The sequence below is a fragment of the Olea europaea genome, chromosome 20 (genome assembly GCF_002742605.1).
Source record: "Olea europaea var. sylvestris chromosome 20, O_europaea_v1, whole genome shotgun sequence".
NCBI lineage: Eukaryota > Viridiplantae > Streptophyta > Magnoliopsida > Lamiales > Oleaceae > Olea > Olea europaea.
This window is the reverse complement of record NC_036256.1, coordinates 286,989-309,451: the sequence shown is the minus strand read 5'-3', so window position 1 is coordinate 309,451 and position 22,463 is coordinate 286,989. Positions and strand designations below refer to the sequence as shown.

Below are 22,463 nucleotides of genomic sequence, written 5' to 3'. Positions count from 1 at the left end.
AGAGTCAAGCACCTCAAAGGTCTAGAAGCTTCTTTTAGTCTATATTTTCAAAGAGTCCCTAATAGAATACTCAAACGTTACCAGAGTCTATTGATATCATTCAACAAGATAAAAAAAGAAGCTAATTTTCACAATAAATAAATTTTGTACAATTCATCATCGAAGTCGTCAAAAGATTCAAAACTCTCATCAATAGAGGTCAAGGGAATGGCCTTTTGGTATCTGATATCTATACAAGGACAAGACGAACATAAATTTTCAAATTTCTTGTTGATGTTCTTCACCCAGGTGAGCCTCAATATCTTCTTTTCCCATTTGCTTTTATCATCATCTTTCCATTTCTTATCTTTTTCCTTTCACCTTGGGCGTGGTTCAAGGTCCCATTGATCGGCCCACAACTGCCCATTAGAATTATGTATATCCATATTTTTGTGTTATCCTTAACCTCCTTGCATTCCTTAAGAGATATTTTTTCTTGTAGAAGACGTTTATACAATAAGTCAATAGATTTTCATTCCAATGGTTAGGTAGCTATTTTTTAGGACGGAGACATTTACTCTTGTCCATTTTTTTTTACTTACTCTCCATGATTCTTATGAGTTGAATTTTTTGACCTAAATCCGATCCATGCCTCAAAAAGTATAAAAATGACTTCTACTATTTGATTTTAGGTGTGTTGATCCTTAAATTTTCTTGTCATTTCATATGGAAAAAATCCTTCGCACCCTACAAGTTTGTCAAATGAAGAGCAAGTGACTTAGTTAATGTTATCGAGTTCAAATTTTGAGATCAATAGCCAATTAATTGCTTAACTCATTCAAAATACTTTGCACCTAAGCTAAAATTCACAAGCTCTTTCATCAATACATAAAAACTATGCAAGGCACTCGAGTATTTTGAATTACGTACGTCAAGGTCGGCTTAAAAAAAGCATTATGTGAATCATGAATAGAGAAAATTTTGATAAGAGATAAGTTCGCATGAAATCATATAAATATTTTCCGATTACAATGAATATATACTTCTACAATAAAGAACTTGTATAGTTGTTGATAACCCAACATCTCTTAGGATCTGAACTCGACCTCGTTATCCCGATATTGCCTGCCTATGAATCTCTCGTAGGTGAGGTCGGGCCCATGGTGGAAGGTTGGACATCGTTATTTATATAAGGCCCTCGATCCCTTGGCGTGGTTCCTGGGGAGAACTATCAAATTCTACCTACAATTCTTACCCAAATTGACTCGTTCCTCAATTCAAACTCAAGTAGAATACTTTGAAATAAACACTAACTTCTTATCCTACGAGGATAAGGACCACACACTTTTAAGTCATTCTAGGATTCTATCATCAGCACCTATAAATACATAACCCAGCTCATTTTTCAGGTACATTTTTCATTATTTCCAATTTATAGTCTCACGCACTAAAATTCCCTATTTGACTTAAGCATCGGAGGGGCGATGAGAACACACCTCGTTGTCTTTGTTTCAGGTATTCGAAGACCGTTTGTGTTCACTTAAGTTCGCCCAGGTTTGGAGTTCGATCATCTAGTTCGAGATCTTTCAGGTACAATTTTTTGGTAGCATCATTGGCGCCGTCTGTGAGAAGCGCTACCAAAAGCCATGGTCCATACACGTTCAGGTCTTCCTCCAGCAAGCTCATCCGTCCCGGATAGCCCTCTTCCTCCTGAGGAACTCCATGTCTCTCAAGAAGAATCGTCAGAGATGCCAGCACCTCCTCCATCTATTATTACAGCAGGAACTTTTGAGGAGCTTCGTCAACAAGTTGCTGCATTAACCTAATTGTTAAGCCAGAGAAATTCGCACCCGTCACATACTCCAGCCCCTAAAGGTGTTTTTATGGCAGATGCCCGAGCTCGAGTCCCACGTAAAGCTCATGATGATGGTGGGGTTGGAACTTCAAGTGCACCGCAAATGGCTTCAGGTTCAAGGTCTATTACAATGGACTCTGCTGAACTTGCTAGAATTATTCAAGAAGGGATAGTAGCAGGTATGCAACAAAATACTCGGACAACAACAGGATTCACCCCCAATACGCCATTCACTCCAGAAGTTCTCTCATATTCCCTTCCAGACAAGTTCAAGTATCCTTGGATAAAGGAGTACGATGGGACAACCGACCCCATCAACCATCTCAATGTGTACACGAATATCATGAACTTACAGGATGCACCAGATGTAGTAATGTCCAATGCCTTCTCTCAGACCCTCACAAACGCAGCTAGAGATTGGTTTTCCACATTGGAACCCAACTCTATTGTCTCCTTCTTAGATCTGGAAATAAGTTCTCCACTTTCTTTGCAAGTAGCAAGTGAATCAGAAAGACAGCCGCATCACTCATGCAGATGCGTCAAGGACCCAACAAGACACTTCACAGTTTCATGACCAGGTTCAATAAGGAAAGGTTTCAGATCCTCGATCTACATATCACTACCATAGTCTCAGTTTTGACATATGCCATTAAGTGTGAAGCATTCAAGATGTCCTTGTCTAAGACCCCACCAAAGTTAGTAACCGAAGTACTCGTACGAGCTGAGAAATACATCAATATGGAAGAAACCATGGCCCCAAGAAGAAAAGTTTCCTCATCAGGAAAGTTCGATCAGAAAAGGCCGCACGAGTCCAATCTGAGACAAGATGCACCTCGGGTCAAGCTAAGGCAGGACCCCTCCTCAACATCCTTTACCCATTTAAACACCTCGAGGTCTAACATTCTGATGGAGATCAAGGATTCGAAGGAACTTAAGTGGCCTCCTAGATTGCGGTCTCCACCCGATACTCGTGACAAGAACAAGTACTATGATTTCCATCAGGATCATGGACATACAACAGAAGATTGTTTCACCTCAAAGCGGGAGATTGAAACTCTTATAAAAAGGAGATTTTTGGGCTCTTATGTTTGCAATGACAAGCACCCAAGGAATAATCAGAATAGGGACAAGGCCCCAGAGGGTCGGGGAAACAAGCAACCAACCGCAGGTATTATTAATATCATTTTTCGAGGAGCAACCTTGGGGAAAGATTCTAGCAGCAGGCGTAAACAATATGCTAGGCAACCTTCAACTATCTCAAAATCAGATCTTGGTTCTACAGAAGACATCACTTTTGGAGCAAGGGACTTGGAAGGCATATAATTCCCTCATGATGATGCTCTGGTCATATCTGCCATCATCGCCAACTTTGAAGTCAAGAGAATTCTGGTAGACAACGGAAGTACAACTGTACTGTCTTATGAAGCCTTTATTCAAATGGAGATCTCATTGAAACAGCTCAAGCCAGTCAAGACACCTCTCTAAGGGTTTGGAGGTAGGGTCATTACCCGGAAAGTATCGTCGGGTTGCCTTTAACATTGGGGTCAAAAGGTAAGCAAGTAACGCAAATCACCACTTTTGAAATTGTCCGTACTCTAATGGCCTACAACGCCATATTGGGAAGACCACTGCTCAATAGAATTCGAGCTTTGTCTCAACCTTCCACTTGGTTATAAAGTTTCCTACAAGTAATGGAATCAGGGTGGTTCGAGGCAGCCAAACAGTGGCACGACAGTGTTATGTGACTAATGTCCGGAGAATCAAGGGCGACGTCATGCGGGTTACAGAGCTCAAGCTCCAGCTCCAGCTCCAGCACGAGAATCATGAAAGACTGGCTCCAGTGGAAGGATTGGAAGAGGTCGAGCTCGAGCTCGAGCCTGGCAGGAAAGTGATAATCGGATGGGAGCTAGATACGGCAGTCATGGCTGAACTACTAAATTGTCTCTCCCACAACATTGATGTATTTGCTTGGAATGTTGAGGACATGCCTGGAATCGACCCAGGGGTAGCAGTGCACAGACTCAACATTAATCCAGAAGCAAGACCTGTGAAGCAAAGGAAGAGGCAGTTTGCACCAGAAAGACAAGAAATCACAAAGGAGGAGATTGCTAAACTTGCTAACGCACAGTTCATTCGGGAAGTACAATATCTCAATTGGCTTGCTAATGTAGTTCTTGTCAAGAAGACTAATGGAAAATGGCGAGTCTGCATTGACTTCACAGATCTAAATAAAGCATGCCCTAAAGATAGTTATTTTCTACCTCGAATTGACAATCTTGGGGACATGTCAAGTCATATGTTGTACAACTTCTTGGATGCATTTTTGGGGTATCACCAAATATTCATGGTAGAAGAAGATCAAGAAAAGACCTCATTTATGGCTGACTCAACCATCTATTGTTACAGGGTCATGCCCTTTGGTCTGAAGAATGCTGGAGCAACGTATCAGAGGTTGGTGAACAAGATCTTACCGAATTAATTGGAAAAACGGTTGAAGCATGTGTGGATGACATGGTGGTTAAGAGTAACAAGTGAATGGTTATGTCTCTGATCTTGAGGAAGTGTTTGCCACGTTACGAAGGCACAACATGAAGTTCAACCCTGAAAAGTGTGCACTTGGGATGGCATCTGTAATACTCCGAAATTTTAAGCACGTTTAATTTGCTCATTTAATTTTTAGGCTAGCAATTTAACTTTTCAAAATTTAGTATGGCGTCACAGCATCAAGAAAGTTTTTAGGTTTCGTGATCACGCACAGAGGAATAGAGGTGAACCCTGATAAAATCCAAGCTCTGATTAGTATGGAGGCCCCTAAGTGTAAAAGGGACATTCAGAAGTTGACAGGTCACCTAGCAGCACTAAACATGTTTGTTTTTCGAGCAGCGGACATGTGTTTTCCCTTCTTCAAACTACTTAGAGGAAATAAAAGCTTTGACTAGAATGAGAAATGCAACTTAGGATTTCAGGAGCTTAAGCAAACACTGTCAATACCTCCAGTCCTTACCAAACCAGAACCCGGTGACAAGTTGCTATTATACTTGGCCGTTTCTCAGAATGTAGTAAGTGGAGCTTGGTAAAGGAGAAAGAAAGAGTTCAGCAGCCTGTATATTATGTAAGTAAGGTAGTCCTTGATGCAAAAACACGGTACAAACTTGCAGAACAGCTTGCCCTCGCTTTCGTAATAGCTGTCGGGAAATTACGACTGTACTTTCAGTCACATCCAATTGTTGTGCTCACTAACCAACCTCATAGACACATACTCTAGAAGCTGGACGTCTCAAGAAGACTGTTAAAATGGGCAATTGAACTTGGCAAATTTGGCATAGAGTTCAAGCCACGACCCGCAATCAAGGCTCAAGCTTTAGTTGACTTCATAGCAGAACTCACCCCAAGGCCCCTAGAAACACAGCCTAAAGACCCGAGCACGACCTTGAAAATATGGGAGATTTTTGTGGATGGGGCTTCCAACAGCTAAGGCTTGGAGGTCGGCATCATCATCACAAGTCCAGACAAGACTATAGAAATACAATGTGCGCTCAGATTTAAATTTGAGGCCATGATAAGAGTGTAAAATACCATATTTTTCCCTCTTAATTATTGCATTCATGTGATTATATTATGCCAAAATGTACTCATTACTCTTATATTTTGGTTTAGGTTGCATTTTGGTGAAAACGATGAAATTTGGAAGAAACAAATGAAAAAAGACCAAAGCGAGAAGAAGTGAAAGTTCAGGAACCAAGTTACAAATAATTCATAGATGAGACGGGCGATGGAATGATGATTTGAGAAATTTAGGAGTCCATTGGTGCAATTAGAAGTCAAAAGAAGTTAAATATGCCTATAATATTTTCACAAATCAAATTCCAACCGGATATAAGGATTTTCAGATTTTGAGCCGAAAATTGAGATCAATGTTTGACCTAGTAAACGTCAGAATTTGGAAAGAGATATTTCTATCAAGATTGTAGTACTTTAAGTTATCTTTCCAATGAAACTTGAATCGCCTCAATCAGACATCGGGAGAGGAAGTTATGACCAAAATACTGAAAGCAGTCGCACAGAAAATTCTGGCCAAAAATTTACTTTCCTTATTCGGTTCAACCTCTTGTGGAAACGCGTTTTGCACACGGTTTTAACCCCAAAAATGTCCCAGAACGCCTCCATTGAGCCTCATACACTTTTCTCTCATCCTTGGCACAAGAAACTCCATGAAGAACTAAAATCTTTGGTGAAGCCGAGAAGGATCTCGATCGGATTTGGTGATTTCAATATCTTTTCTTTCATATAATGTGATTTTTATTGTCGAATAACTCTGGGATTTAGATTTCTTCTTTATTATTATACCTTTGACGTTTGTTTAACTTTTATTAAATTGTTCATGAATTCAATAATGTTTTTTCTATTGAATGACTAAAATATTGGTTGAATTTAAATTTTAATTGAATTATTGACGTGTTTTGATTACTGCTCTATGCTTAAGGTATATTGTCACTTCTTGATCTTGTTTCAATAAATAAATGCGGAATATGTTGTTAGGAATTCTAAATTCCAGGATTGCAAATGAAATTAAATAAATATAGGTTTCCCTTTTTGAATTGGTAATTGAAATTGGTTCATTTCTTATTAGATTTTTCATAGAATTAGTCACGGTCTTTCTATCGTTTGATCAAAATATTTATTGAGTTTCAATTTCATGTATGTCGTTGATGGATTATTTACTTCCATATGATTGATGTATATGAACGCTTCTTAATCTGATTTCAATAGACTAAAGTAGGAATATGTTATAGGAACCTTGATTTTAGAGTAAAACGTATGAATGATAAATGTTGATTGATCCAATCTTAGGGAGTGAATTCCGGTGCTTCACTATTTTGAATATTGATATTTAAATCTCACTTCAAATTGAAAGCTCACTTTACAAAATCATGAAAACCCCAGTTTGTTTGATCCTTTAAACAATTTTCCATCTCCCTGTGGATACGACACCCCAAAGCTATACTACAATCACCACGTTATACTTTGGGCATAATCAGGCTACCAACAATGAAGCAGAATATGAAGCTGTCATTATAGCCCTAGAACTGGCAAAAAATCTTGAGCTGGAGCATGTCAAAGTTTTCAGCGACTCACAACAAGTGGTTGGGCAAATCGAGGGATCTTTCGAGAGAAAGGATAAAAAGATGAGTTTATATTGTCTAAAAGTACATGACCTTCAGAGGCAGTTTGTGAGTTGTAAAATTCTAAAGGTAGCCAGGGCTGATAATATCGAATCTGATGCATTATCCAGACTCATCTTTATGGGTGTGGACGGACTCGACAGAACAGTACACATCAAGATAGTAGCAGAACCTAGCATAGCTCAAAAGCCAAGTGTCATGGATATTGACCATGAGCCTTCCTGGATGGATCCAATAGTTGATTACATAAGCAATGACAACCTACCATTGAACCCTCTGGTTGCTAGAAGTATTCGATATAGAGCCACTAGATATTGTCTAATCAAAGGAGTTTTGTTCCGAAGGAGTCTCACACTCCCCTACCTGAGATGCCTCAAGCCTTCCGAGTCTCTTCAAGCATTGACTGAAGTTCATGAAGGTGTGTGCGAAAATCACCAAAAAGCTCGAGCTTTTGTATATAAGTTGATAAGGTATGGATACTACTGGCCAAGTATGAAGAAAGATGCAGCAGATTACGTTCAGAAGTGCGACAAGTGCCAAAAGTTTGGCAACATCAGACATGTTCCTACTGAGGAGTTAACTTCCATTCATTACTCATCTTCCTTCGAACAATGGGGGGTCGACATTCTTAGGCCATTCCCCTTGGCTAGAGGACAGTTAAAGTTTGTAGCTGTGGTAGTGTAGTACTTCACAAAGTGGGTAGAAGCTAAACCTCTGGCAACAATTTCAGAGCCTAAGCTCAGATCATTCATATGAAAGTCCATCATATGTAGGTTTGGAATACCGAAAGTCCTCATCACAGATAACGGAAGGAAATTCGACAATCCACAGTTTAGGAGCTTTTGTGCTAACCATGGGATTGATCATCGCTTGACCTTGGTATCACACCCACAAAGTAATGGGCTTGTTGAAGTAACTAATCGGATCATACTGCAAGACATTTGAATAAGAATAGGGGATGTCAAAGGTGACTGGCCTGATGAACTCCCTTCCATACTATGGACACACAAGACTTCGTATAAAACAACAACTGGTGAGACACCCTTCATGCTGGCCTTCGGACTGGAAGTTACCATTCCAATAGAGGTCAACCTCCCCACAATAAGGAAGCTTGAGACAAATATGGAGGAACAAACCACTGAACACGTTGACTTGCTTGAAGAAGTAAGAGAACAAGCCTCACTTAGAGCTTCAAGTTATCAGAGTAGAATAGCAAGACACTTTAACAACAAGGTTCTCACAAGAAGGTTCAGAGTTGCGGATCTTGTCCTTAGAAAAGCAAAAGCTGCCGAACACCCACCAGGAAAGCTCGGACCAATATGGGAAGGACCCTTCGAAGTCATAAGAAAACTGAAAGATGGAACTTACAGCCTTAGAGACACATCGGGGAAGCCGCTTCTAAGGCCATGGAATGCTGACAATTTAAAATTTTATTACAACTAACTAGTTATAACTATAATTTTTCAGGCTTGCATGCCCACATTATGTTTGCTGTCTTTCGTTTTCACTTTTCGGGCTCTAACGCCCAAACAGTACATGTTCCAATAAGCTCGGGTATCATTGCCCTTGAGCCTTTTTATTATATATGAATTTTCCCTTTACATTACTACTTCCCTGTATAACCAAGTTAGCGTAAGGTCGTGCCCCACGCATACAGCTAACACTTAGTGAAATTAGTGTAAAGTCGTGCCTCGCGCATGCAGCTAACACTTAATCAAATTAGCATAAAGTCTTGCCCCGCGCATGCAGCTAATACTTAATCAAATTAGCGTAAGGCCGTGCTCCGTGCATGCAGCTAAGTCTTAACCAAATTAGCGTAAGACCGTACCCCGCGCATGCAGCTAACACTTAATCAAATTAGCATAAAACCGTTCCCCACGCATTCAACTAACATCGAATCAAATTAGCGTAAGGCTGTGCTCCCCGTATGCAGCTAACACTTAACCAAGTTAGCGTGAGGCTGTGCCCTGCACATGCAGCTAACACTGAATCAAAATAGCGCAAGCTCGTGCCCCGTGCATGTCGCCAACACTCAACCAATAGAACCAAACACACGCTGTCATACCTCGGTAAAATACTCGCAGACAGAATATGCCAAGACCTCAAATGTCAACAAGTCAAGATCACCAGACCCCGACAACGTCAATCCCAAAATGCCTTCATAATAAAGAACGTCAAGATCGAGGTCGTGGTATGAATAAAGTTTATCATACCAGACCATACTCGATCTTATCTACAAACGAAAGAATTCGTTTAAGTTATAAGAGACAAGCCCAAGCTCATCCTTGAAATCATCAGCCACCTAATAGTTGCCTTTCGATATACCAAATTTAAAAACTATACTTTGTTTACAGTACACAACACTAATACTTGAACTAGTTGACCCAAACATGACATTCCTATTGGAAGCCTGAAAATACATCCTTGAGCTTAGAAATCGAAGTCCAATTTTCAAGTAAAATGATAGATCTGTTCATAGTCTTGACGATCAGTATTATTAAAACATACAATATCCTTGAGCTATCACACACACCCGGGCTAAATACGTCAACATTCGAGTTAATTAGTTACAAAATATAATCTATACTAATGATCGATCTTTTAATGATCGTGACAACAGCCCAAAATTAAAATCATAATATCCACACTCGAACATAAAATCCATGCACGATCTCGTAACAAAAGTAAGTTGCATGAACTGATAAACACTTCAAAGATCAAAGCCAAGATCGGGTAGTACTTTTCAAATTGCCATCACAGAAAAAAATGAGCCCAGGTCAGGCAATGTACTTGTACAATTTTCAAAGAAAAAAATAAATAAATAAATAAAAATTCAAGGGCTAAGGCCTAATCAAGCTCAATGGTATCAACACCACTCTGATCAGGAGTCCCTTCATCATCATCATCACCACCATCGCTCTCATCGTCGACCTTTGAGGCAGATAGCTCGAGCTCGTTCACCGTCTTGAGCTTTTCCACTACCAACTTCAGGTCGTCAGGAAGCTTCTTTCTCAAGAAAGAGCGTGCAAGCCGTAGTCCGTAGTGGTACGAACCTGAGCCATACTGCCCAAGAAGAGTCCCAAACTCGTCAGACTTCTTAAAATTTTTGATTCCTTGAGCGCGAGCCTCTTCTCGGGCTTTTGACAATTCCTCCTCGAAGCTCTTTTTAGCTTGCAAGAGCTCGAGTTTGGCCTTTTCAGCTTTATCCTTGGCCATCCCGATAATCTCTCGAGCCTTACAAAAGTCGAACCTCGCATCGTCACACTCCTTCTCAACCTCGAGCTTAATCTCTCTCCCTCTCGATCCCTTCCAGCTGGCTTGAGATATTGAGGCCATTTAAGGTAAGACATCTTGCCACACTCAACGTCTGCATAAAAACAGTAAGAAAACTTGACGTCGGTGCGATCAATGGAACATAAAACTGGAAACATCATTAAGTTCAATATCTTACCCTCAAAGTCAAGACCTCCAACGTCTTGACACCCTCGTGAATGTTAACCTCCTTCTCAAATCGATCAACAAGGTCCTTCACCAGGGCGCACACAAAGTACTCCTCAAGAGTGCTATCAAAAATCGACGAGAAGCCTTAATCAGCCACGCCCTGACACCCCCGAGCTCAATCTTGTGATTTTGGTGTTTGCTGTGGTAGGGAGGTCGGGTCCCTCGACGTCGAGGTCTAACCTTTCGACAAGGCCTGGGGCTCGAAGGTCGGAGTTCCCCTAATAACGACCTCCATGGCCCGTTTCTTCCCCTTGAATTGGGCCGGGGCTTTAGGCTTGGGGCCCTTGGCCTTATGATAAACGTTTGCTAGCAGCTTCGATAGGTCAAAAGACATATCCAAATCTGCAACAATGATAAATACTTAAGCTCGACCTAAATCTCACAAACAACACGTGAAAAGAATAAGGAAGGAAGACTATGCCCTCGAGGCCTTTGACGTTTGCCAGATCGAAGGTGTCATCCTCAAGGAGATAATCAATCTTTTCTGCCAGAGGGTCATGATTCACTAATCTCAGCCTATCTCGTTCTAGAACTTCAAATTAAGCCTAACCCTTATTCAACCTATCCTTGTCCGAAACTTCCCACTTCGGGCTAAAAAGGTGATCGAGATCCTGAGGTTTGACAAAAAAGAATCACTCTTTCCAGCCCCGGAGAGAGCTCGGGGACTCTGGTGTCCTAAACCCCCCTTTGGTAGACAAACATACAAAACAATTATACCCCGGCGAGAATTTCATGTCAAAAACCATCTTCAATAGGTCGATCCTAGGTTTGATCTCCAAGCACCTACAGAGGATAAAGAAGTAACTAGAAGCCTCCACCTGTTCAGGGCTAACTAACCCGGGCACAAATAGAAAGAAGTCAAGAAATGGATAAAGAAGGGGTGAAGAGGCCATCAAAGCCTGACCTTAAGGACATCTCTAAAAAATTCATCTCTCCTTCTCGAGCTCCGACTATGGTTTCAATTGGCTCGGGAGTTCGAACATCACACAGGGGCATGAACCCTACATGTTCTTTGTATTTTGTAGGGTTCGTTGGATAGGTCAATACTACCTCGCTCTGAGAACACGAACTCATAGGTATGGCCATGGGAATTATGGAAGTACCTAGGGTTTCGGGGTTCTCACCATCGTTTGAGCTCCTAGAGGGTTTGCTACTATCACTAGAACTCGATTCTTTGTTGTTGCTACTGCTGTTACTCGACATTATGATTTTCAAATAATTAACAACTTAAAGGCGCGATCTCTGACCTTTTTAGAAGGGAGCTCGAGCTTTCTTTTACTGAGAGTGAAAAGTGAAAGTGAATTGTAGAGACTATTTATAGGGATCTTTAGAATGTCAACGGTCTATTAATCTTGGACTTTGAATAATGACATGTGGGGACCATCCAAGTTCGCGTCCTCCCCATCCAACGCATGTCATACACGTGTCAAGCCATGATATCAGTTGTATCTTAGATTGAAATATAACTTTGGACTACCAAACTTTTCTGCATCTCGATTCGTAGCCAAATTCGCACTACCAACCTCGACTTCGATGCACTGGGGCCTATGATAACCCAACATCTCTTAGGACCTGAACTCGACCTCGTTACCCTGATCTTGCCTGCCCACGAATCTCTCATAGGTGAGGTTGGGTGTATTTTAGGTTGTCGTTGTTTATATAAGGCCCTCGATCCCCTAGCGTGGTTCCTGGGGAGAACTATCCAATTCCACCTACAATTCTTACCCAAATTGACTCCGTCCTCGATTCAAACTCAAGTAAAATACTTTGAAATAAACACTAACTCTTTATCCTACGAGGATAAGGACCGCACATGGTTAAATCCTTCTAAGACTCTATCATCAGCACCTATAAATACATAATTCGAGCTCATTTTCTAGGTACGTTTTTCATTATTTCCAATTTATAGCTTCATGCACTAAATTTCTTATTTGATTTAAGTATCGGAGGGGCGACGAACACATACCTCATTGCCTTTGTTTCAGGTATTCGAAGCCGTTCGTGTTCTCTTAAGTTCGCCCAAGTTTGAAATTCGATCATCCAGTTCGAGATCTTTCAGCTACGATTTTTTGGTAGTGTCAATTCTATTCAACAACTACGAGTGCAGGTGGATCATTCTTGACCAAAAATGCGAAAATGCGAAAATAAAAAATATGTACATAAAAAATGAAAGAGAGAGAACGACTCCCCCTTGCAATATTTGTAACCAAACAAAACAAAGTCTCGAAGGTACAAATGTTGTCTCCCTTGTTACAGCAATCTCTACTGAAAAAGGGAAACCCAAAATCCTCTCAAACTCTCAATTTTCCTTACTCAAAAAACCATGTACATGTCTGAAAAACCTCAACAACAAGCCATAGATTTCTACAACAAACAAGAAACCGACCGGAACAGTATGATAATTCAAGTCCCTCCTCACCATCTCATCACCAACGGCGGTGATGCCGCTGCTGCCAGTAGCGGTGGAGGCGAGGAAAACGCCATTAATGAAAACACAAACAACCCATCATTCTCCTATGACCCAAAATCGACTGCCCCCAAGAAACGCGCCGAGACCTGGGTCCAAGAAGAGACACGGGCCCTCATATCCCTTCGCCGAGAAATCGATTCTTCATTCAATACCTCGAAATCGAATAAGCACTTGTGGGACCAGATTTCGATGAAAATGAGGGAGAGAGGGTTCGATAGATCCCCCACTATGTGCACCGACAAGTGGAGGAATTTATTGAAGGAGTTCAAGAAAGCTAAGCAGAATCAAGACAGTAATCAAGACAGTAATGGAAATGGTTCTGCGAAGATGTCTTATTACAAGGACATTGAGGAGATTTTGAGGGAGAGGAGCATGAATGAAGCTACTTACAGGAGTACCACCCCTCCTAATTCTGCTGCTGCTGCAGGCGGTTCCAAAGTTGAATCCTTTTTGCAATTCCCCGACAAAGGTTTTCGTTTTCTTGATTTTCGGTGTGATAAATGATGTAAATTTGCAATCTTGGAAGTGGGTTTGGTTCAATTTGTTTGTTGGTTTGTGTTATTTGAGCTATTTGCTTTGAAGGTTAATTTCTTTTTGCATAATACTGATAAGGGCACGTTGAAGTGAGGATTGGTGGAAATAATGGTGATTTCAATTGTTAATTAAATTTAATTTATGTATTTGGTGCAGTTACAAGAACCATCATAAATCGTGTCTTGAGTCTTTTGAATCTGGTTTTTCTTCTGCATTTTCGGACAATGGTATGCCTAATTATTTGATCACTGTTGTTCTTTTATGTGTGGCTTGGGAGAATGTGTAAGAAGTTAAATTTTTGAAGAGGGCTTTTGAATTGTATCTTGCATTGTAATTTGTTAATTCAATCAGGTCATCTGAAATGAATGATATGGTGAAATGCACTCTTTTGGCTTAGGTGCTTGAGCACACGTGCTTGTGTCCTTTTGGGTGGTTTCATTTCGTTGGCAAGAAATGGGGAAAAAGTTCAACTCTTAGAGTGGGAATGTGTTCAATTTGTCGGTTTCTTACTTTAGTGTTGTAGTGGTGTTTGGCTGCTGGGAATACTAAAAATGGATGAGAATGTCTTGTAGCATCTTTTCTTTGTCAGTTCTAATTAGGAAGTGTTTGCACCTGCATAAAAAGTGATGTAACTAAGAAATGATTACTTATTTCCTCGTATCTGTTCCATCTTGACAATTCCCTATCTCTGCATCTGGTGTACATTAATTTTGAGAATCGCACTTGATGTATGCATATCATATGAATTAAGAATGATGCCCTGTGAAGTCTTAAAAAATTTTAAGGAATTAATTGTTTTGCAAAATGTTCACAAAAATAGCATCAATTTCAATAATTTGTGAGTTTATTCTGCTTCTGCAGGTCTTGATGACGCTGGTATTACTTTTGGACCCGTAGAAGGTAAGTTTTATTATTGTTGTGTCATTCAAACTGTTCCATTGTATCAATATCTTTGAACTTGTGGTCAATAGTCACAATTACTGTTGTAATTATATTTGACATTTTAGCAAAATTAGGTAATAAAGCTCTAAATAATTCCATTGTTAAAATATTTGTTGTCATTATATCATATGATTTTGTTGCGTAAAGGAACTCTGTTTTTATGTTTGAGGTCTGCTAGTGCCATTTGCTTGGATTTCTGTGTGGCCACCTTTGCTCCATGTATTCTATATGTAATGCGTGTGCACCACATTTAATGAAGTAACAAGAGTCTGGCTTCCCTGGTTCATCTAACTTAAAAACTATCTCTTGAAAAAGAAATATAATAGTAGACCTGCTTTGTATGAGAGAGAGATGGGTACTTGAAATATTAATTTTTGGGAAGTGAATTATTTGTGGAGTTATCATTGCATGTTCAAGATTATTAATTATACAGTATTGTTTATAAGCTGTCCACTGTACAAGCTCGCTGAATTAGCATGATTTTGTGCTGTAAGTTCCCTTAGATTTTGATACTGGTTATATCTTAGTAGTGGATGGGTCGCTCCTCTCACACCACATGCCATTTACGGCTTAGAATTTCATTCTTACTCTTTCCTTTTATGCATGATGGTTGGTGGAACACTATAGGTTTAAGACAAAATTTGATTAGTTAATTTTATATGAATAAATGCTAAAATTATGTGAAAATAGTAGCTTAAGAAGAAAGTTCTCTAAAATGATATAATCCAACATTGTCTAGTGCTCAGAATCTTCATTTCAGCATGTTTCTGGCACGTCATATGTCTGTTTAACTTCATGAAGTTTCTCTATCCGCTCTTCTGAATTATTTGGCCATCTTATCTAGCACTTAATTTCCTGTGTTGGTGCACTCTTCTAATAATGCCAATTTTTAATGGAATAACTTATCAATTTTTATTTTTGCTAAAACCTTGGGATACAGCTAATGGAAGGTCAACAGTTAATTTAGAAAGGCGTTCAGATCATGACGGGCATCCTCTTGCTATCACTGCAGCTGATGCTGTTGGAGCAAGTGGAGTTTCTCCTTGGAACTGGAGAGGAACTTCTGGAAATGGTCAGTCTTCAAATCACATGTAGAACTTGGGAACTTTGTTCCATCACGTGATATTATTTTTCTAGAGCATTATGATACAGGGAAAATTGCTTCCCAAGCTATGGCCCCAATAGCAAATTTATTCCCACTTTTAAAAAGGAGGAAAATAAGTCCCTACAGCAATGACAGAAGCCGTACAATTCTTCATTAAATCGTAACCATTTTGTGACCCACGCATGTACATATTTATGAAGCTAATGAAATGGTGCCAAGAAATTTGAACTGAGGCATGGCCATTTAATGAAGATTTGGATTGTTTTCATCGTTGGGACCTATAATGCAACTATGTAATATAAAAGGTTGGGGTGAAATTCTAATTCATGATGCAAGATTATTATTTTTTTCAAGTAGTGAATGGCTTTAGGATCCAAGTGGTCAATTATACTCAGCTGTTTGGTGAAATGATGAAAGTTTGACGTTATTAATCTATGGTTTGGACATCTATGTTCTATGATTAATATTCTTTTTTTGACAGGTGAACAAGGTCAATCCTATGATGGAAGGGTAATAACAGTGAAATTGGGGGATTACACAAAGAGAATAGGGATTGATGGCACTGCCGATGCCATCAAGGAAGCCATCAAATCTGCTTTTAGGTTGAGGACAAGGCGTGCATTTTGGTTGGAAGATGAAGATAATGTAGTTCGAACACTTGACAGAGATATGCCCTTGGGAAACTACACTCTTCTTGTTGATGAAGGTCGAGTCCCTTGTAACATCTATAATTGTAAACTTGTTTGGCTAAGCTTAAAAAGTTCGCTTATAACTGAATAAGTAAGTATTTAAATAATTTGAATTTTTGATTGGTTAAAGATGGAAATAAGTTATCTTCACTTGATTGTGTCCACATAAAAGGATTGTCGCTTATAGGCACACGAATGGGAACATTATAGCATATTTTACAAGGATGATATTTGTACCAGATGGTTTCATCAGTAATGCTGTTATTTAGAAATTAATATTAACCAACCTTGAAAATTATATTCCCGTTTGCAGGCCTGACTATAAAACTGTATCTGTACGAGGAGTCGGATCACTTGCCGGTGCACGCAGAGGACAAAACCTTTTACAGTGAAGATGATTTTCGTGACTTCTTGTCTCGTCGTGGCTGGACATGTTTGAGAGAGTTCAATGGGTACCGGAATATCGATAGCATGGATGAGCTTTGCCCTGGATCTGTATATCGGGGTATTAATTGAGTGAAAACCCATGTGGTTTCAACATTTTCAAGTAAAGCTCATTTTGGATGAACAATCTGTATCTTGAGAAGATTAAGTACATAGAAGTATCAGCATTTGGCATGATCTTGTTCAAATGTATACATTTTGTTGTAGGATGTTTCCTTAAAAATGTGGAACTGGTCTTTTGTACAAAAAACTGAGTCTTTTAATGATGTCCATAATATTTCCTTGCACCTTTTCTGCATAATGTTTTAAGTACTTTCTATCCTTGGCTGATTTTTGCATTTCTTCAAGTTGAACGCGTTGCATTGGAGTGTAAAATTGCTAGGGCAAACGCCATGACGTGTTTAGAATGTTGAACTGATCACGAGCGTAAATGATTATGAAATAGAGATGAGTTGTCTAATTTTTCGAGTCAATAAACTACACCTATTAAAGCGACGAGAAAATTTACTTATTTTCTTGTGTCAAATATAGCCAACAATAGCTTTTGATTTGGAGTTTTAGCTTGTTTCTTTCGACTATAAAAAAGTAATTGAGTTGGAATTTGAGGTCAAATGGAGACATACATGTACGGCGCGGTCAGATAAAGCTTAGAACACCTATTCCGGCAACAAAGAGAAAAGACAAAAACGGAAACAAACAAGATCATGTTTTCACACCAATCTATCTAAACAGTTTAATGATGGAATGAAAAGGGACGCTCTAACTCATTTGCAAGAAGTCCCTCAGACTCGTTAGCATCCAACCAAACTACTCACACATTACCGACATCAAAACTCATGCCAGCCATGTGGCCTAAACCTGGACAAATAAGCCTTGACCTTTCTTATCACGAAATATAAACCTCAACCCCCGAAAAGGCAACTTAGATTACCAAAATGAGGGCATGTGTCAGAAATGTCCACTCCAAACGTGGAAAAGATTCATATGAAGCTAGACCCTTATGAGAAATCAGAGTCTTTTTTGATGAATTAGTACATCTCTATGACTTTGATAGAGAGAAAGTGGATTCAATTTTAATAGGTTTAATAGCATAAAACGTTCTTACATTTCAAATTTTTTACATTTTCATCCATATTTTCACGTTTCATTGCGAAAAACATGATTTTAATTAGTTTTTAACTTAAAATGATCAATATACCTTCTTATTTAAATAAAACAAAAAAAAATTGCAATAGGGTTGGCAACGGGGCAGGAAAAGGGCATTTTCCCGCGCCATTATCCGTTTAAGGTGGGGCGGGGTAGGGCGATTGCCTTGTTTACGTACCCATTTAAATTTTTTTATAGGTTTTGATAATTTATTTTATTGCTCTCATTCATTCAAGTGAGACAATAATATAGTTATTGAATTTTTTAATTAATTTTATTTTTAAAAGTTATATTATTCAAATATATTTCGTAAACTAAGATTTTTATTGTTTATCATATTTTTTAGATATTCTTAGATGCCATATTCTATTAGAATTAATGAAATTTCGTGAAATTTTTCCATTTAAAATATTGAATTCTTCAAAAAAAAAAATTAAACGGGGGCAAGGTGGGGCCCGATATGGTACCCGACAGGATTACCTGATTAAGCGGGTAATCTTCGCTCCGAACGGAGCGAAGCCTAAGGGTATCGGATTTGATCGGTATTTTTGTCATCCCTAAATTGCAACTGTAGGCCCGAATTTTTCAAAAGGCTTAATAGCACAAAACGTCTCTACATTTCTTCCCATACCTCACCCCACCCCACTCATTATTTTGGAGATTCATGAAGCTGCCGACATTCATCTCACCAACCACCACCCAACCGTCACCTAAAACACCGTAGCTCACACTACAAACAGTTGCCATTAACCACCAAACACTTTCCCATGAACAAATTGAACAAACAACAAATTTATATCGCCAAAATCAACCAAAAACGCAGCATATCGGGGCGCAACACGTTGCCATTTTCTATCAATTTTGGCGCCGACGATGGTTCCTCGCAAACCACACATTTAGGCCTCGTCACATCACACTACACCTATTACAACAATCAGCTTCCATCAATTTCATTCTTGTATGCCCCAAAATTTTTGGTGAATTATTGCCCAATAAGAAATTGAAAGTTGTTGCTACAAATTTTGATTTTATACATCTGTTGATGTTTTAAGATTGAAGGGGCTCTGGTAAATATAGTTGATTGGTGTGTTAGGAATGATATGGGTCGTCGTAACAGGTGGTGCCCACTAGTATTTGCATTCTCGAGTTAGGTATTTTAAATTGCAATTCCAACCAAATATGTTGGCATGAAAGTTGGATGTTAAGTGGTATGTATAGAGGGAATGAGGGCTTTTTTGATGGTATGAAGGTCTGCCGTTTTGGATGGTAGTTGGCCAGAGTTTTTTGGTTTCGAAGGTGGCGGGCACATTTGAATTTTAGGGCTTGGTGATTATTTTTTCAAATTCGTTCCTTTAACTGTATTCATTCGTCAGTAGAATATTTGTTGTAGAAATGTCAGTGGAGGGGTGAAATTTCAATGACTTTGGCAGCAATGGTGGTGGTGGAGGAGGAGGCAGAGGGTATGGTGGTGGGGAAAGGAGAATAAGAGGAGAGAGAGTTTTTTTTTTAGTTTTAATATTTTAATAATTTATTTGGACTCATTTGCCCTTTTTAAAAGGTTTAGGAGTAAGGTTGAAATTTCTTCTTTATTTTCTTTATTTTTTTTTATTTTACTTAAATAGGAGGTTATATTGATCATTTTATATTAAAAATTGGTAAAAATGAAGTTTTCCCCAATAAAACTTGGAAATAGGGATAAAAATGCAAAAATTTGAAACGTAGGAATGTTTTGTGCTAGTAAGCCTTTAGAGAGAGGTAAAAAAAAACACTTTTACGTCTTCAATTGTTTTTATAGAGAGGATGAACACAGAAGGTTGCATGTTTGATTAACGTCGGGTTCAGCTCCCGTCCACTTGTTATTGATTTTTTTTTCTTTAGCTCTCTTGCTTCAACACCCGAGCTTTTACTTCCTACAAGTGGGATTTCAATTCTTTTCCAAATTATGTTACAGAAGTAACAAAAACTTGGTACATAGCAAAACTAAAAACACAAAACATTTTAAGGAAAAAAGAGTTGCACATGGTTTTCCTAACCTTTTTTTGTTTCTCAAATAACAAAATCTCATCTCCGTCCACTTCCCTTCAACTCACATAAACATTCGTCCCCAAGATTGCACATATCATATTATAGAATCCCAAATTTAAACAATTCAAAGCAAACGATATTATGTTACAGAAGTAACAAAAACTTGGTACATAGCAAAACTAAAAACACAAAACATTTTAAGGAAAAAAGAGTTGCACATGGTTTTCCTAACCTTTTTTTGTTTCTCAAATAACAAAATCTCATCTCCGTCCACTTCCCTTCAACTCACATAAACATTCGTCCCCAAGATTGCACATATCATATTATAGAATCCCAAATTTAAACAATTCAAAGCAAACGATCTCAAGCTTTTCCATTGTTACATTACTTTATAGATCAACCGTATAGAAATTTATATTGTTCAAGAATCCACATGTTGACAAGAAATTTCAACATTTATACAAGTTGTCTCCATTACATCTCTAATGATCCAAATAATGAAACTGAAATGTTTGCAAAGATGGCATCTTCTTCTACATTGCACAACTAAAAACACTAGACATTTTAAGAAAAAAAAGTTGCACATGGTTTTCCTAATCTTTTTTGTTTCTTAACAAACAAAATCCCATCTCCGTCCACTTCTCTTCAACTCACATAAACATTCGTCCCCAAGATTGCACATATCATATTATAGAATCCCAAATTTAAACAATTCAAAGCAAACGATCTCAAGCTTTTCCATTGTTACATTACTTTATAGATCAACCGTATAGAAATTTATATTGTTCAAGAATCCACATGTTGACAAGAAATTTCAACATTTATACAAGTTGTCTCCATTACATCTCTAATGATCCAAATAATGAAACTGAAATACTTGCAAAGATGGCATCTTCTTCTACATTGCACAACTAAAAACACTAGACATTTTAAGAAAAAAAAGTTGCACATGGTTTTCCTAATCTTTTTTGTTTCTTAACAAACAAAATCCCATCTCCGTCCACTTCTCTTCAACTCACATAAACATTCGTCCCCAAGATTGCACATATCATATTATAGAATCCCAAATTTAAACAATTCAAAGCAAACGATCTCAAGCTTTTCCATTGTTACATTACTTTATAGATCAACCGTATAGAAATTTATATTGTTCAAGAATCCACATGTTGACAAGAAATTTCAACATTTATACAAGTTGTCTCCATTACATCTCTAATGATCCAAATAATGAAACTGAAATGTTTGCAAAGATGGCATCTTCTTCTACATTGCACAACTAAAAACACTAGACATTTTAAGAAAAAAAAGTTGCACATGGTTTTCCTAATCTTTTTTGTTTCTTAACAAACAAAATCCCATCTCCGTCCACTTCTCTTCAACTCACATAAACATTCGTCCCCAAGATTGCACATATCATATTATAGAATCCCAAATTTAAACAATTCAAAGCAAACGATCTCAAGCTTTTCCATTGTTACATTACTTTATAGATCAACCGTATAGAAATTTATATTGTTCAAGAATCCACATGTTGACAAGAAATTTCAACATTTATACAAGTTGTCTCCATTACATCTCTAATGATCCAAATAATGAAACTGAAATGTTTGCAAAGATGGCATCTTCTTCTACATTGCACAACTAAAAACACTAGACATTTTAAGAAAAAAAAGTTGCACATGGTTTTCCTAATCTTTTTTGTTTCTTAACAAACAAAATCCCATCTCCGTCCACTTCTCTTCAACTCACATAAACATTCGTCCCCAAGATTGCACATATCATATTATAGAATCCCAAATTTAAACAATTCAAAGCAAACGATCTCAAGCTTTTCCATTGTTACATTACTTTATAGATCAACCGTATAGAAATTTATATTGTTCAAGAATCCACATGTTGACAAGAAATTTCAACATTTATACAAGTTGTCTCCATTACATCTCTAATGATCCAAATAATGAAACTGAAATGTTTGCAAAGATGGCATCTTCTTCTACATTGCACAACTAAAAACACTAGACATTTTAAGAAAAAAAAGTTGCACATGGTTTTCCTAATCTTTTTTGTTTCTTAACAAACAAAATCCCATCTCCGTCCACTTCTCTTCAACTCACATAAACATTCGTCCCCAAGATTGCACATATCATATTATAGAATCCCAAATTTAAACAATTCAAAGCAAACGATCTCAAGCTTTTCCATTGTTACATTACTTTATAGATCAACCGTATAGAAATTTATATTGTTCAAGAATCCACATGTTGACAAGAAATTTCAACATTTATACAAGTTGTCTCCATTACATCTCTAATGATCCAAATAATGAAACTGAAATGTTTGCAAAGATGGCATCTTCTTCTACATTGCACAACTAAAAACACTAGACATTTTAAGAAAAAAAAGTTGCACATGGTTTTCCTAATCTTTTTTGTTTCTTAACAAACAAAATCCCATCTCCGTCCACTTCTCTTCAACTCACATAAACATTCGTCCCCAAGATTGCACATATCATATTATAGAATCCCAAATTTAAACAATTCAAAGCAAACGATCTCAAGCTTTTCCATTGTTACATTACTTTATAGATCAA

General features: G+C 38.2%; 3 protein-coding genes across 4 annotated transcripts; all 3 read left to right on the top strand.

Annotated features, from left to right (window-relative positions):
• Positions 1-2,404: 2,404 nt before the first annotated feature.
• On the top strand, positions 2,405-3,157 carry LOC111369266. The gene has a single exon (XM_022990716.1). It carries the CDS (start codon positions 2,405-2,407, stop codon positions 3,155-3,157), a length of 753 nt encoding a protein of 250 aa, XP_022846484.1.
• A 2,668-nt stretch (positions 3,158-5,825) lies between these two features.
• LOC111369265 lies at positions 5,826-8,460 on the top strand. Its single transcript, XM_022990715.1, has 4 exons — positions 5,826-6,065; positions 6,874-7,679; positions 7,791-7,912; positions 7,973-8,460. The coding sequence occupies exons 1-4, from the start codon at positions 5,826-5,828 to the stop codon at positions 8,458-8,460; spliced, it is 1,656 nt and encodes a 551-aa protein (XP_022846483.1).
• Positions 8,461-12,724: 4,264 nt separating this feature from the next.
• Positions 12,725-16,994, top strand: LOC111369304 (trihelix transcription factor GT-4-like). Of its 2 annotated transcripts, XM_022990764.1 has the most exons (5): positions 12,728-13,457; positions 14,384-14,422; positions 15,405-15,536; positions 16,051-16,275; positions 16,572-16,994. In XM_022990764.1, the coding sequence occupies exons 1-5, from the start codon at positions 12,842-12,844 to the stop codon at positions 16,772-16,774; spliced, it is 1,215 nt and encodes a 404-aa protein (XP_022846532.1). In that variant the 5' UTR covers positions 12,728-12,841; the 3' UTR covers positions 16,775-16,994. The 2 variants fall into 2 exon arrangements, with proteins under 2 accessions (XP_022846533.1, XP_022846532.1); XM_022990765.1 differs by lacking the exon at positions 14,384-14,422 and having other exon boundaries at positions 12,725-13,457.
• Positions 16,995-22,463: the final 5,469 nt, after the last annotated feature.